Below are 16,758 nucleotides of genomic sequence, written 5' to 3' on the forward strand. Positions count from 1 at the left end.
TTTCCACTTTGTTAAACTCCCTGCTTTAAGCATCAGAGAAGCTCAACCCTGAGGGTGTGCAAGGAGTGGGGCAGGGCTTAGGGGGCGAGGCTGGGGCAGCCAGGGAGACCCACAGGGCTGGGAAGAAGAGGGAGAGGCAAGGAGGAGCGATCAGCCGGGGGGACAGAACCAAAACCAAAAAAAAAAAAGCCCAGTAAAAGTCCTATTCTGATATTTAAAAGTAGACAGGCACCTCTTACGTTTATTCGCGCTTGGTATTCGGCGCTGCCCACCGAGTTCCGCGCGGTGCACCGGTACACGCCGCCGTCCTTGATCTGCGGGCTGCTCACGTTCATGTGGCTCACGGTGGTGCCATCAGACATGGTGTACTGGTTGGAGCGGTGCCCGCTGTCCCGCGGGATGGGCTCGTCGTCCAGCGCCCAGGTGACGGTGGGTGGCGGGGCCCCCTTGGCGGCACACATCAGGGAGAACTGCTCCCCGGGGTTGACCACCTTCTCGCTGAAGGAGGAGACGATGCGGGGGGTCCCATCTGGGGGGCACCCAGCGGGATGGGGGTCAGGGAGCGGCAGCCACAGGCAGCAGCAGTCACCCGCCAGCAGGATGGCACTGAGCTCCCGCCCCGGGTTCAGCTGGGACAGGAGCCCAGCTGGTGTCCCTGTGGCAGGGAGATGCAGGCAGGGGCGAGGGGGCACAGATGCCAGCTTGAGGGGACACCTCCCTCAGCAGAGCCCATCCCTTATTACACTCAGTGGGCTGGATCATGGAGGCTGCCTGGCGAATGGGGCTGGGGATGGCAAGTCAACGCTTATTTTGGTCCTTCCCCATCCTGGCCGTGCTGTGCCCCCTGCAGCACAGAGCCCAGCAACAGGCTGGCAGCAGCCTCAGGACCCCCACCCCAGCGGGTCTCCCTGCCCTCCAGCCATGCACAAGCATCCCCTCAGAGAGGGGCAGAGGAAGAAGCCCCCAGCCCGGGAAGCCTGCTCACCCTCCAGCGTGATGATGGAGAAGTCCTGTGCCGTCTGGGACTTGCGGGTGGCGAAGCACTGGTAGGCCCCGGAGTGGCTCTTCTGGGCGGCCGTGATGAGCAGGGTCTCGTTGCTGATGCCCCGGATGGAGATGTAGTCATCCACCGCCACCAGGTCCGTGTTGCGGTACCAGCGGATGACGTACTCGGGGGACCCGCTGAGGGCACAAGAGAGGATGACGGTGCTGCCGATGCCCGTTTTGAGCTTCTTTGGTGTGAGGGTCACACGCAGAGGGTCTGTGAGAGAGGGGACAGGCGTTGGTGGTGCCGGGCAGTGCCGCGGGAGGCGGCTCATCCCCGCTGTGCTCTCCGCTCCTCCTGCCCCAGGAGTGCCAGCCTGGCTGGGTGGTAAATGTCACTGCACAATAAGGCAGGTGGCCCTGCCACCATCCTGGCTGCTGACAGCCCCTGCTTTTAACGTCAGGGTACTGTGGGCAGGATGGCTGCAAGAAGATGTGGTCCATGTGACGGGCACAGTGCTGAGCTGGGGGCACACCAGGCTGGCTCTCAGCAGGCTGGCACCGTGCTCCAGGTAAGGCAGGCACAGTGGCTCTGGCACTGCCAGGATCCTGGTGACAGGAGGAACCCCCAGGAAAGCAGCACGTGATAAATACTTGGCCTGCCCAGATGGTATTTACTGTTTGGCTAGAGCTTATTTTATGTAAATCGACATAAATTTTATGTAAATCAACAAAGCAAAGCACAGAAGCACCCAACACGTCGGACATGTGCAAGACAGTGGCTTCCAGCGAGCCAAACACTGTGCCAAAACACCAGGCTGTTGTTTGTACAGCTGTACAAGCCCCTAAAGCCGTACCCTGCTAAAGGCTGCACGTGTCAGAAGGCAGCGGGACTAAGCCCCACGCCGCTCCTCCCCGCCGGCTCTCACCTATGACCGTGAGGGTCCCGGTGACCTCTGCGGAGCCGAAGGTGTTGGTCACCTCGCAGATGTAGGTGCCGCTGTCCTCCACGCGCAGGTCGCTGATGGTCAGCCCCGTGATGCGCTTGCTCCAGCGGCTGTCGGCGGGCAGCGGCCGCCCGTCCTTGATCCACCGCACGGCCGGGTTGGGGTAGCCCGAGGCGATGCAGGGCAGCTCCACCAGCCGGCCCGCCTTCACCTCCCTGGACTGGAAGCTGTCTAACATCGTGGGGATGGACTCTGCCGGGTCTGGGGTGGGAGAAGAATTGGGCTCACCCAGGGAAGAGGGGGACGTGAGGTGTCTCGGGGACACTGGGAGACGCCCTGGCATGGTGACATCCACGAGAGACTGGCTCTCCCCACTCCCCTGAGCTGCTGGCACTGCCAGGAGTGCGTGATGCACCCCGTTATCCTTGCTGTGCCCTGTCCCACCCGGCCAGCACAGCCCTTGGCAGCCAGGACAGCAGGCACAGGTGGAGGAGGGAGGAAAACACATCCTAAATAGCTGATGGGAGGAATAAACTCAGCATCGGAGGAATTACTCAAGGTGACACCTAATTGGTGCAAAATACACAAATTTTGTGGCACATTTCAAAATTTACAAGCAAAAGGGCCCATCAGGCAGCTGGGAAAGGAGAAAATTAATCACTAAGTCTCAGGCGTGAAATTAAATTCCAGGGGAAAGAAACCTCTTTCATTACTCCCAAGCAGAAGTAAAACGCCGTGACGTGTAAATAATGACAGCGACCAGGAGGGGACCGGGCCAGATCGAAGAGCGTGATTTGGGGATGACACCTCCGGTGATGCCCCCGCACCGCCGGGACGCGTGGCAGGACGGGCACGGCCGGACCCGAGGTCCCCGAGGGGCAGGATTCGGGATCCGGCAAGCCCTGCATCTCTTCCCTGCCCTGCGGGGGTTAATTCTTGGAGCCGGTGCGGGAGCACCCGAGGATGGGAGCAGCATATGGCAGGGAGCGGGCGCGCTGCGCCGAGCGGCTGGAGCCGGGCGAACTCCCTCCCTCCCTCCCTCCCTGCCTCCCGAGTGGAGTAATTTGGGCAGTCAGCGGAGCCGGGAGCGCCCCGAGACACCCGGCACTCCGGACTGCACTGCCTCCGCCGCAGTATCGCTTGCATGTTCGTCACATCGCGTCAGGCTGCTCACATCGCGGGCTGTCACATCGCATCGCCTCCCGCTCGGGGTGACGCGCGGCACTGCCACCGCCGCGCCCGGCTCGGGCCGGGGGGCTGCGCGCTGGGGGGGCACAGCCCGGGCACTGCCAGCCCCCGGGGGGCCCCCACGGCACCTCCTGCCCCGCACCGGGGTGTCCCCTGGCTGCGGGGAGCAGAGGTGGCGGTGCCAGCGCTCCCTGTGCGCGGTGGCAGTGCTGCCCGCAGCACGGAGGGGAGTGGACAGAGGGCAGGGCTGGGTCCATCCCGGGCACAAGGGTCCCCTCCCGGGCACAGGGGCAGCCCCCCGGCCGCGCTGGCAGCCGCACGGGCTCACCTGAGACGGAGAGGCGGGCGCCGTTGCTCTGCCGCGTCTCCCCGCTGTACTTGTGCTTGGTGATACACCTGTAGGTGGACAAGGCATCTTCCTTCTGCACGTCCGATATGTACAAACCTCCATAAGAAGTAATAAAAAACCTATTTTCTGGAGACACAAAGGGAGGAGAAGAGTGAGCGAGCCTCCCCCGGCCCCAGGCCGAGCAGCCGGGTCAGGCAGAGCCCCTGCACTCCGAGCTGGCACCGGAGCTGCGGCAGGGAAAGAGGGACCCTGCTCCACCTCCCTGCACCCCCACCACATCGGGGTGCAGCTCTGGCTGAAGTTTTGGGCAGGCTGGTGAAGTTGGCTGAGCCACAGGAGCCTCGAGTGTGCAGCAGCAGCCCTGGCACTGTGGGCACAGCATTGTGGGCACAGCCTCGCCCCATCGCTCCCCCTGGCCAAGCACTCACACCTGCCCAGTGTGAAGGTGGCTTTGGGGTGTGTTTACACACACCTGGGCTGGCAGGGCTCGGGTTCAGGCGTGTGGCACAGCTCTGGCACACGCTGCTCCGCCGCCGTGCCACGCGCTCCATGGCAACGCGGCAATTAAAAGTGAATCCGTCCCGCTGAGTTAATAATTAGCTTAACTTACTTAGAATCGTGTGAAAACAAATAAGGGCTTGAGCTGATGTTTGAGCCCCGGGAGGAGGGTGGCGGGAGAGCAGCCCCCTCAGGCCAGCTGGTTTTGGAGCCTGGCACAGGGGGAAGGAGTCTTTGGCTGGCGCCTGACCCCTGTAATTCATCATGAATTATAACAGTAATTAACACCAATAGAAAGGCCCGTGTAGTGGCTACATGGAGAGCAGGATAAGCTGAGGCTCTGGAGAGGCTCCCTGCCCACCTGGAAAGCACTTTGCCCTGCCCCTCCGTGCCAAGCAAGGCTTTCACCCCCAGCTCTGTGGGGCTCTGGGGTTTATTCCAGCACAGTCCCAGCTGGGAGGGGATGCTCCATCTGCTCGGCTGCACCGTGCTGCCAGCCAAACCACCCCCTACCAAACCCCACCACTGCAGAAGGTAATTTAGTGCAGCTGAATGCTCAGAGTGAAAACCTTTAAACCCAGCCTGTAAATCAGCAACATCTGCAAATGGCTCCCTCAAGCCCTGCACAACGCCTGCTAAGCCAGGATCTAGCTGATGAGGCCAAACAACTGCTTCTACTTCCAGCACCTTTTGGAGGCACCTGGATATTCTTAATTTAGGCAAGAAGAGAGCTCCGTGGTCAGACTCAGGAGTGCAGAGTGAGCACGAGTGAGAGAGGACGAGAGGCAGATGCTCCCAGGGCACTCTGGCTCCCACACCCTGGCAGGACCCCAGGCCCAATTCCCTGCAAATACTGTGGGTGACAGACCAGCAGAGAGCAGGGATCCTCACCCAGGGAACCTGGGAGTGTCCCTGGCATGAGCCAAGGCAATGGCAGTGCCAAGCTGTGCTGGCATCACCCATTCCAGCCAGATGTGAGTGTTTACTCCAACTGCTTGATACAAGACAGTGGGGGACTCCAAACAGCAAAAAACCAGCAAATAATTAATCATAATGCCAGTCAACTGTGGCTAACAGAGGCACGGGCACCCGCCAGGCTGGCACCCCGTGCTGATCCTCCCTGGATCAGCGGGAGCTGCCATCCCCACATCTCCAGCAACACCCCTGCGACTCCATCCCTGCTGGGAGGGTTATGAGCCAAAACCTCAGCCCAAACCTCTGTGCCACGGCGTGTGGGCCCCGGCGTAGCAGCACGGGGCCCACAGCAGGCTGCAGCTGGCACCAGAGGGGCCGTGAGCGGGGTTTGTGCCCAGTGGAGCCGCCCCGGGCTCTGTGCGACCCCCGCGGAAGGGCAGGGGGAGCAGCCCCACAGCACCGCAGTCACATGCAAATCAAACATTAATTTTTCATCTCCCATCAAACCAGTAAGCGGAGAACATTGGCTGCACTGGAATTTGAGATGGGGGGAGCCGGTTTCCATGGTAACGGGGCTGTATTTTGCCAAGTGCTGGCAGCCCCAGCCCACACCCTCACACGCGGCCGTGCCTGGGGATCCACAGCCCTGTGCTGCGTGCTCTGGGCTGCAAACAAAGCCTTGTGCCCGAGATCCAGGCTCTGCACGGAGCTCCAGCCACAGCAACCTCCCCGGGGACAGGAGCTGGCAGAGATCCTGCGGGTTTAGGACCCACGGCTCCACCATGGAGTGACAGGAGGCATCTGTCTCTTGCACGGTGTGGTGACACTGCTCCATCCCGCGTGAGATCCACCCAAGCTGACAGCACAGCTTCCTTGTTTGTTTATTTATTTATTTATTTGTTTATTTATTTATTTTTCCTGGGAGGGGACAAGCGGCTCTGTCGAGGAACGTTCTGCTGGCCCCGGGGAGATGCGGGGCTGTAACTGGTGTAAGCTGCTCCAGCAGACCTCACCCAAGCGACTTATTGCTGAGTTTGCCAGGCAGATTAACGTCTGAGGGCTCCAAATAAAATCAGATCTGTCTGCCAGGAGGTGGAAAGGCTTTACAGGAAGCAGAGGATTAAGCACATCCGTGGCCAGGCTGGGGCGAGGTGCCTCTAATAACTCTTCCAGCGAGACTTGAGCTGCTGCCTTTGGAGACACCTCACCAAACCCTTGGATCAAACCAAGAGCCCACCACGAGCTGAATTCCACCTAAATTCCCAGGACCTGGCTCCTCACCTGTGGAAAGCACAAGGGTGAGAGGGGGGCTCTCCTGTGGGGTCTCACTGAGTGCACACACCCCTCTCCCACATCCAGCTGCCAGCGGAGGCCCTGAAACCCCAGCATCATTCCCAAGGGGCTCCCAATTCCAGGAGAAAGATTCCAGCCGGTGCAGGTTACCAGCTCCTGCTCCATCCAAGATAGATTTATCAAAACACCGGGGTCAGGGCTTCGGGAGGGAGCACGGTTTGTAGTTCATAAGACTAATGAGATAACTTTCCCCTGGTACTGCTGCACAATCAATAGGTGCCAGCGTTTATGAATTGGCCGCACTCGGAGCATGTGCATCCCAAGGCATCCCGGACAAATCCAATCACTCTTCGGTGTTATTTCTGGCCGCGTTTAAAGTGACAAACGCCTCCCGGGGGGAAGGCACGGAGGGGGAAGCCCCAAAGAGCAAAGGCTGTAATTTTCCACCGCTGCCACAGCGGCACTTTTCTGCTGTGGCTGCTGCTCCACCGTGCCATTTGCCCGGCATGGAGCTCGCCTGGGGTCAGGGAACATCCACAGAAATCCCAGCCAGGATGGGAACTGCGGCCTGCCCCATGGCACTGATCCCCAGTGCAGTGCCCAGTGGGGCAGGGGACACAGGCACAGGAGCGGGCTGGCATCGGTGGCCGTGCACCAGAGCTGCCTTTCATCTCAGCAGGCCGAGCCCAGCTCGTGCCACGGCAAATGCTGAGAGCAGAGGGGGCCTGGGCCGGGCACTGAGATTAAAGCTCCTGCATCCCTCCCTGGTGGAGGTGTTAAAGAGGAGCTGTGAGCCGAGCCCAATGCAAATTTCATAGGACCTGCACAAATCTGACAGATTTATTTACGTGTTTGCTGCCGTGGGGATCCCAGGGGAGCTGCAGGGCAGTCGCTGCTCCCAGCCCTTCCAAAGGCAGCAGAGCTGCGAGCTCAGCCAAAGGTTCCCACCTGGAAGAGCCATGGGCATTTGTAACATGAGTGGTGCCAGCTGAGCCAGCAGCTCGGGCTCCTCCTCATCCTCCTCATCCTCCTCTCCTCCTCATCCTCCTAATCCTCCTCTCCTCTTCATCCTTCTCTCCTCCTCATCCTCCTCTCCTCCTCATCCTCCTCTCATCCTCATCCTCCACTCCTCCTCACCCTCCTCATCCTCCTAGCCTCCCCATCTTCCTCATCCTCCTCTCCTCCTCATCTCCTCATCGTCCTCTCCTCCTCTCCTCTGCTCTTCCTCATCCTCTCCTCCTCTGCTCCTCATCCTCTCCTCCTCACCCTCCTCTCCTCATCCTCCCAGGAGCAGTGGCCCTTTTCCAACAGAAGGACCCGGTGGTTTCTGTGGGAATCAGGGCAGAGGGAGCAGCAGAGGAGGGGTGGAAATCAGGGATTCGTGACGGGCTTTCCACCTCCCCTCCCCGAGCTCCTTAACAAGCATGGCTCCATCTCCTCCCGTTACAGGATTAACACCCATCTCTCATTCTCCTCCCGCAACAAGATTTTATTTCTAATTACGCTGTAATAAAACTGGGCGTGCTCCCAGGGCTCCTTCCAAATGACTTGTCGGCACTCGGCGAGATTGAATCCTGCTCGGGCCGTTTCCGGCACCTCTGCCGGCTGTTCATTAGGCATGCATGAGGGAGAGGGTTTAAGAACAGAATTACATTTAAATGGCTTTTCTGAGAGGGAGACGTGAAACAAGAGAGAGAAGAAAAAGCAGGAAAGGTTTACAAGGAGGGTGTCACTGTCACCTCCGTGTCACACTGCTGTCCAGCAGCTGTTGTGCCAAGCCTCCACTCCTGGGGCTCCAGGGATCTCACGAGCCAAAAAAATCCAAAAGAAAACACTGGAGGGGATTTCTGAGCATCAAAATTTTGCAACAGGATGGCAACCGGGGACAGGTGTCACCAAACACTGTCACCCTGCCCAGGACACTGCACACTGGCTGCTGTGCTGGTGGAGAGGTTTTCCAGCAAAACCAGGGATTTTCCTGTCAGGAAAACACACAACCAGAACAAATATGGGATGGGCATGATCAGGAGCTGGCACTGCCAATCTGGGTGCGAGCAGGCAGCCCATGGAGCACCGGGAGCACCGCCTTTCCCTGAGGTTTTCCATTCTCCCTGGCAGTGGGCAGTTTCTGCTGCCTGGATGTTCCTTCCCAGATCCAGGCTCACGAGTCGGCAAAAACTGGGAAAACAGATGTTAGGAAAGATCTCTCTCTATTAGCTCCCTCGGAAGTGAGGTATCCTGCAGGGCTGGCAGGAGTTATTAAATCAAGAGTCATTATTTACCCAAGGGCCAGTCTTGCAAGTCATGTTCCTAGAAGTAAATCCGGAATTATGCTACCCACGGAAATGGATTCACACGGGTGTGAGGGAGAGCACAGTTTGCCTCTCCGGGTTTTAATCCACCTCTGAGTCACCGGAGCGCTTGGCAGAGGAACCCAGCAGTGTTTGGGGACACTTGGGTTTGTTTGCGTAAGCGACTTCGGGAGTGACTTACTTCCACTGAACCAGAGCACCGAGGAGGAGGAGGAGGAGAGGGGGAGGAGGAGGGATCCCCTGGGGGGGCCACGGGGCCGGGGCTTGCCCATGGAGCAGCCCCCTGCCACCAGCCACGCTGGCACTGCCAAAAGAGGAGGAATTATTCTCCCGAGGTGGTCCGGAGCCGCCTAATGCCAGCAGAAAATTACAGAACAGGATGAAGAGCATTACAAAATGAATAGGAGGGGACTAGAGATTTCCATGGCTAATCCTGTTAACGAGACAATTTCTTATCAAACTCATTATGTGGTGGAAAGCAGCGGGGAGGGAGGGAGGGGCTGGGCAGGGATGCTGGGGAGGGGGAGGGCGATGCCAGGCGAGAGGCATTCCCGGAGCATCGGGAATCGGGACGCGGCGCTGGCAGGGGAGCGGGGCAGCTCCCGAGCCCGGCTCAGCACGCCAGCCAGGGTTGTATTTCTATTTCCGAGCAGAGCTGAGTATTACTAGTGACATTTACCACCAAATAGTGCCGTCTGCTCCGGCTCCATCAGCAGCCCTCTCCCAGCGCTGAGCTGGGATTACGGCGGGCATAAAAACGTATAAAATCCACCAAGAGAACACTCAATTCAAAGAGGGAATTTTGGAGCGTCGGTTCTTTTTTCCCTTTTTTTTTTTAACCTCCAGTTACGACGAGTCTCGTTTTCCTGGAGGATGCCAAACAAAAACACTGCGGTCCACAGCTGAGCCTGTGTCTGCCCAGCTCAGGGCGGGTGGGCTGGGAGGGCAGCCCAGGGTGCCGGGGAGCCGGGCAGGGCTCTGCCCACGGAATTTTGGAGCTTCGGTTCTTTTTTCTTTTTTTTTTTTTTTGCCTTTTTTTTTCTTCTTTTTTTTAACCTCCGGTTACGACGAGTCTCGTTTTCCTGGAGGATGCCAAACAAAAACACTGCGGTCCACAGCTGAGCCTGTGTCTGCCCAGCTCAGGGCGGGTGGGCTGGGAGGGCAGCCCAGGGTGCCGGGGAGCCGGGCAGGGCTCTGCCCACCAAACCCTCCGTGCTGATTCCCGCATCCCGCTCAGCCACGCACGGGCAGAGCTGAGCAGCCTGGCGTGGAGAAACGCGGCTGTGGCTGAGTGATTCCCAAAAATCCTCACCAGCCCCTCCACCTCCAGCCCCCGAGAATCACGGGGGGGCTTCGCCGCTACTTTGTGCCCAGCATTTAATTTTCTTTTTTTTTTCTTTTTAAATTTTTTTTTCATTTGCTATTTAAAAAACCGCGGAACTAGTCAGATTTCATGCTAATGAGGAGAAAATCTGGATCGAGGACTGTGCAAAAATTTGCATCTCAAAGAGGAAAACAGGAAGTCGCTAAGAAAGGAAATTCCACGCAGAGGTAGCGGGTATGGCCATAATTAGGCTAATGCTGCTGCGTTCTGTCAGCTCGGTTCCATCAGCCCCGGGCTGGCAGGGACAGCAGAGCTCCTGCCACCGCCGCGAGTGCCAGCCCCGAGAGGGAGGCTGAGGGATGCGGGCACCAGGCTGGCAGTGCGGGATGGCACGGGACGGAGGATGGCACGGGATGGGGGATGGCATGGGATGGAACGTGGCATGGGATGGGGATGGCAAGGGATGGAACATGGCATGGGATGCATGGCACAGGATAGAACATGGCATGGGGTGGAAGATGATATGGGATGGAGGATGGCACGGGATGAAGGATGGCAAAGGATGGAGGATGGCATGGGATGGAGGATGGCAAAGGATGGAGGATGGCATGGGATGGAGGATGATATGGGATGGAGGATGATTTGGGATGGAGGATGGCACGGGATGAAGGATGGCAAAGGATGGAGGATGGCATGGGGTGGAGGATGATATGGGATGGAGGATGATATGGGATGGAACATGGCACGGGATGGAACGTGGCATAGGATGGAGGATGGCATGGGGTGGAAGATGGCAAGGGATGGAAGATGGCATGGAATGGAGGATGGCACAGGATAGAGGATGATATGGGATGGAGGATGGCACGGGACGGAGGATGGAACAGGAAATGTGGTGACCCCAATGCCCTGAGAAGAACGGCTCACAGAGAATCTGGAGCTTTTCTGACAGCACCCCCAACACCCTGGCACTGCCCACAGCCAAAGGGAGAAACCCTCATGGCCCCAGCCCCCCTGCCCACCCCAAGGCAGGTGAAGCCAGCCCCATGTGCCCAGCCCAGGCAGGTGAACCCAGCCCCAGGCAGGTGAAGCCAGCCCCACCGCCTGCCTCAGCACAGAACGAGCCATCGCTGTCCCCCATCTTGAGAGGGGCTGATTTGCAGTTTTGCATCAATTTTCCTCTGATTTTTTAATTGGGTTTTGCTGCCGCTGCAGACATTACTGTGCAAACAATTCCGAATGGCTCGAACCAAGATATTTGCTCATAAAAATCCATCACCAGCGCCGAGAATGACAGAAATGGAAAATGCCTAATGAAAACAAAGGGGAAAACAACAGGTACCCTGGTCCTTCGCCATCCATCACCAACCTCGGATTATTGATGGGAGGGGAAAAAAATTCTCCCATCTGCAATCAAATCTTGAGAAATCTTGAAAAGCCAAACACCACATAGGAGGAAATTCTTTGCCCCCACTTCAGTCTGCAGGAGTTTCGCCATAATTATAATAAGAGTGAGGCTGCTGGATAACACGAGAATTATTTTCCCCACTTACATTGTCAAATGATCATTTTGCCCTGCAGTGAAATCTCAATAATTATAATGCCGAACCGTGAAAGAACAAAGAAATAAAAAAAGCAGTGTTTTCTTCCAGGGAGCGGGGGGAGGGGGGAGCCGCCATTGCAGAACTCAAAGTGCATCCTTCCCCTAATTATCTTTTCCAGGGCTGTGCATCCCTCACCCCTTCCCCACGGCCTGAGCCCCCCGATACCTCCCTCAGCTGGAGGGGGTTGTGTGGATGGGAGCAGCCACCTCTGTGCCCAGCGTGGCAGAGATTCCCCGCTGAGGAGCGAAGCGGGAGCGGGGTTTGGGGTCCCTGGCATCGCCCCCAGCCCCAATGCCAGCCCCAGCTCTGCCAGGAGCTCCCCAGAGCGGCTGCCCACGGGCTGGGGGGAGTGCCACGGCCAAGCCAGCTGTGCCTCAGTGTCCCCTCACACCCATCCCAACCCCGACAGCCCCTCGGCAGGGGAGAGGCAAGGAGAGAGGAGAGAAAGGGGACAGAAAGCAGAGGGGGGCGTGGGGGGGTAAAGGAGGCGAGCAAGAAAAACAAGACGACAGAACGCTTGCTCCACAGCCCTCGGCTAAATTACAAACCAGTTTACTGAGGTGGAAAGCTGCAGTGAGCTGAGGAGGAATATGTGGAAACCATCTGCAGATTTAAAAATAATCTATTTTACGATCACCCTCGAACATATTCTTTTGCAGAAACCAAATAGGATTTGTTGTTGTTGTTTTGTGCAAACTGTTAGGGAAAAATTACTAGAAACATGCAGGGGGTTTTGCCTTCTTGAGTACTGAGAGGCTAAATATGCCCTTCCTTATGTTTAGAATAGTAACAGTCATCTTAAAATTAACTTGGTCTGCATCAGAGCTTAAAACAGTTGCAATTCAGAGCCTGCAAAAGCAGGACAAACCTGCGCCGGGATATCTAGCGCGTCGAGCTGACAGATGTCTTCCTACATACAGTAAATATAGGTCGTCTTTTCCTACCCAGAGAACTGTAGATCTTAATTAACCAGGCCACTAGCAGCATATGCAATGATTTTTTTCAGCTTGCTAAGTAAACCCTCCCGTGATGAGAGGGAAGGGAAACCAGAGGCACGTGAGGGGGACCCCCCTCTCTCTGCCGCGGTCAGCGCGGCCCTGGCGCCGCTGTTATTTCACGCTATAAAATCTGCCTAACGAGATGGGAAGGGTGTGGAGTGCCACATCCCCCTCCCTGTGCGTGGCCCAGCCGTGCCCAGCCAGCCCCGAGCCCCGAGCCCTGAGCCCTGAGCCCGGCTGGGCCGTGGGGCTCCGCGGACTGAACCGCGCCTGGCCTCGTCAACCGCCCCGGGATTGAATCATCCCCGGGCCCAGAGGCAAACGAGCTAATGAAATTCATGCTGCATTATGATAGAGTCGTGCCGGGCCCTCGTGGAGGGGCGCTGGGGTGGGTGGCAGGGCCTGTCACCGCCAGGCACAGGGTCCCTGTGCTCAGGGCTGAGCCTGGGCTAGCCACGTCCCAGAGGAAGGAAAGAAGTGGGTGAAGTTTTACCAGACCCTCCTGAATGAGGGTACCAGCGAGCCCCCTGCCCTCCCAGCAGCTCTCACACACAGGGTGCTCTGAACTGGTTTTTAAAAAGGCTGGATTGGAAGGAAGGGAGAGCAGAGCCCATGGCCACATCCTTGCACAGCCTGTGTTCCTACAGCCAGAATTGTGCTTGGCAGGGCGAGGACAGCACACAGAGCTCTGGAAAGGGCAGGACTGGTGCAGGCTCCCCAGAAAAAAGCTACCCAGAGACTGCAGGAAGAATTCGAGGTCAGAAACTCCCTCTGCAAAGTGGAAAACTGCGAGAGAGCTGCACATCACTGCCCTGCACCAGCTCTGAAAGAATCCTGCTGGAGCCCAGACCTCGTTTTGATCTGATGAGAAAACCCAGAAGCCTCACAAAAGAAGCTCTGTCACCTGAAGCTCAGGGGTGAAGCGGAACGATCCCGTTCGCTGTCCTGGTCCCACGTGCCTCCCATCCCCTCCTCCCCTCCCTGCTACTCACTGGGGAAAAAAAAATTCAGTGAACGCCACTCGAACAAAGAGTAGAACTTCCTCCCTGCTCATTAGTGCTGGAAAAGCAACAGAAAAAAAAAATCCCCAGGACATAACCTCCTCTTCAGCTCTGAAGTCTGAGCGGCTTGGAGAGGGTGGTTGGGTTTGTTCTTTGCCTTTCACCTCGCTGGAGCTGGCCTGCTTTGATTGTGGAGGCTCAGAGAGGGGCCCACGGCGAGGAGGGGACCCCAGACCCAGGGGGTGTGGGGAGGGCTGGCTCTGCACAGCCCCGGATCCCCACGGCTGTGGGCACAGCCCCACCAGCGCCTGGCTTGGAGGCTGGGGGCAGCTTGGTGCAGCTCACAGCGACCCTCCCAGCCCGGGGACACTCCGAGCCTTCCTCCCACCCTCCAGAGGGGTGACTCCGGGAGAAAACCACTTCTCCTCCCGTTCCCCGCGGCCAGGAGCACTCCTGGGGCTGGTGGCAGGAGAGGAGGGAGTGTGGGGTGGGACGGGGCCATCCCCTGCTCTCCCTTCCCACCATGGCCCAGCAAACACGGACTGGGACGTGTGTGAGCACAGCACCCCTTTGGGAAGGGAACAGAGGGGAGCAAGGGCCCTGCAGCCACCACAGCCACCAGTGTGCCACCACGAGCCCTTCTCCATTCCCTGCCACCCTCCCGTGGAAAGGCCCAGAGAGAACCGGGGAGCTGCACACGTTCCCGGGGGGAATCGAGCCTGGTGTTCCACCAGAGCCATGGCACAAATCCTCTGCAGAGCATCTGCCACGGGCGGGGGCTGCTCGGGCAGTGGGGAGGAGCAGCCCCGTCCTGCACCGCACATGATCCCCTGCAGCTTATCAATAATTATTAAGACAAGGCAAATGCACGTTGACCTAGTTAGATGTCCAAGGAGAAAAGCAGCCCCGGTGGCTTTGTTGAGCAACCTGGCAGTCCTGGGGGAGGCAGGCTTGGCACGGACCCTTCCCATCCAAATAATTCCCTCCTGGCCATGGGGAGCCTCGTGTGGGCACTTGTGGGTAACAGTTTAGGCTTCAGAGCCAGCAGGGAGCTACTCAAAATAATTCCCTCCTGGCCATGGGGAGCCTCGTGTGGGCACTTGTGGGTAACAGTTTAGGCTTCAAAGCCAGCAGGGAAGTATTCGGAGTTCACAACATGACCACAAAAATCATTCTGGGCCAGAAGAATTAGTGAGGTGCTGTGGGGTGCAGCATAACCCCTGTGAACCCAGCTCTGAGCAGCTCTGAGGACACCACAGGCACAGGGAAGAGAGACCCCGTGTCCTCCTGGCCCTGGCACATCCCTGGCCCCTGAGCTCGACTTAGGCAAACGCAGCCCTGCAATCAGATGTGATTTCCTAGCAACGAGCAACGAGGTGCTGGGGCAGCTCACCAGGAGAGCAGCGACCTCCACATGACTCCAAGGCCTTAAATGAGGTGAGATGCTGTCACACCACGCTGTCACCAGGTGTCCAGGGGACAGAGGGGGCTGCCCTGGCTCCCAGCACTGCTGTTAGGCCATTCGGGTTTACACAGAGCAGGACAAGAGGGCTTGGCACCCTTGGGCAGTGCCACCAGGCTGCCCATCAGCTTTGGAGGGGGAACATCCATTTGTCACCCAGACACGCACACAGCCCCCACACCCCACGCTCTAATCCCCTCAGTTTGGGGGATCAGGGAGAGCTGGGACCCCAGAACTCTCTCAGAAGGTGTGAGCCTCATCTCGCTCCCCTGCCTGACAGCTTTATGTGAGCCCTGAGCTCGCGGTGTGCTCTGCTTCCCTGCAGTGGCATTCTGGATGAATTCCCCTCATCTCGTGCAGACTCTGAAGGCTCTCGGGGTGCCCCCCACCCCGCCAGGTCGGAGCATGGCTCAGGGCAAGGGACGTGAGGGCAGTGGGGACACTGCCTGGCCAGCCTGGGGGACCCCTCCTCAGCCCCTGCCCCCTGCCCGGGGCTCCCTCGTGCTCTGCACGGTTCAGCGGTGCCTGCACAGCACTGGCTGTGCCAGGACAGCCCGAGGCCTCAGTGCCAGCTCCAGCAGGCACGGCTGGGCTGGGGACAGGCAGCAGCCCAGCCCAGGGAGCCACCACGGCTGGGTCCCCTCGGAGCAAGGGACACGGAGGGCAAAGGGACAGGATGGCATGGGCTGGGCAGTGCTCTGTGCCACTCCCCAGGGTGGCACACAGCACCCAGCCTCCCGTGCCCAGCTCCAGAGGTGACAGACCCCCTGGGCACAGCCCTTCTGTGGAGGGCAGGCACCCAAATCTCCCCCACCGGCAGCCTGGGAGCGCTGAGCCCTTCTCCCCAGCCCAGGTCCCTCTGTCCCCGCCGCGCTGCAGCCAGATCCGCCTCCAAGCGCCTCTCCAAAGGGACGGGATGCAAATGATTCCTCCCTTTCAGCTGCTCCTGGAGCCTCGCTGGCCGCTGCGCTCCCAGCAGCTGCTGCCTCGCACAGGGAGGGACGGGGAGGGCTCGGGGCTGGTTTTGGGAGCGAGGAGGGGCGAGTATTTGCACATATTTCCCTTCAGCAGCACCAAAGCTGCTGGGCACTTGTGATGGCAGCACCGTGCCCACCCTCGCTGTGCCCTTCCTGCAAGTTCCTACTCTGCCAGCTGCCTTTGCCTCCAAATTGTGACTCTCCAAACCCTGGCACCCACCACGGGCACACAAAGAAGCTCCTCGCCCAGCCTGCACAGAGGGCAGGAGGAGCTTTGGCTGCAAAAAGCTGAGCTGTCCCAGCGAGGGTGACACGGGGACAGTGGCACGGCCAGGCCAGGGCTGCTCCTCGCTGACAGACATCCATGGGTGCACAGGCTAGAGCAGCAGGGCCAGCAGCCAGCCAGTTCACACATGTTTTATTCATAAAAACACCGCAAAGTTCACGCGCGTTCGCTAATTACTCAACCTGCTCCTCTGTCAGGTGAATAATGAGGGGAAAAATAATCAGCAATTTGTTCAAAACCGCATGGAGAAGTTCCGAGTGCGTCGTGGCAGGGCTGTGCTCTGCACGCTGGAACCTGGGGCTGATGTGGTGCTGTAAAAAACCTGGGCCACCCGCCAGGGACCCCAATGTCCCAAATGCCACCGTGCCCCACACAGCCAGGGGCATTTCCAGGGGCTCCAGGGCTGTCACCGCTGCAGCTCGGAGGGGAAATGTCTTTAAAAAGCACCGAGGAGAGGAGCTCCTGCCTCCTCGGAGCGCTCAAAGCCCAGCCAGGCCTCGCTCTCTGCAGCGCTGCTAATTACCAGGGCTTTCCAGAAGGCAGGAATAATTAAAGCACCTTCCCTTTCCCTGGAGAACCAGAGCAGGAGCCTTAGTGGATGGCACAGGGAAGGGAAAGCATTC

At 58.5% G+C, this 16,758-nt stretch overlaps 1 protein-coding gene across 1 annotated transcript in view; it reads right to left on the bottom strand.

Moving 5' to 3' along the window:
• The window catches only part of DSCAML1 (DS cell adhesion molecule like 1), a 95,907-nt gene that overhangs the window by 26,076 nt on the left and 53,073 nt on the right, over positions 1 to 16,758 (bottom strand). The window contains exons 4-7 of the mRNA XM_039721756.1: positions 3,448 to 3,594; positions 1,914 to 2,192; positions 986 to 1,261; positions 233 to 529 (exon numbers count right to left, since the gene is read on the bottom strand). Coding sequence (XP_039577690.1) covers positions 233 to 529; positions 986 to 1,261; positions 1,914 to 2,192; positions 3,448 to 3,594 — 999 coding nt within the window. The remainder of the gene's footprint in view (positions 1 to 232; positions 530 to 985; positions 1,262 to 1,913; positions 2,193 to 3,447; positions 3,595 to 16,758) is intronic.

The sequence above is a fragment of the Passer montanus genome, unplaced genomic scaffold (genome assembly GCF_014805655.1).
Source record: "Passer montanus isolate IOZ18808 unplaced genomic scaffold, ASM1480565v1 scaffold47, whole genome shotgun sequence".
Lineage (NCBI taxonomy): Eukaryota > Metazoa > Chordata > Aves > Passeriformes > Passeridae > Passer > Passer montanus.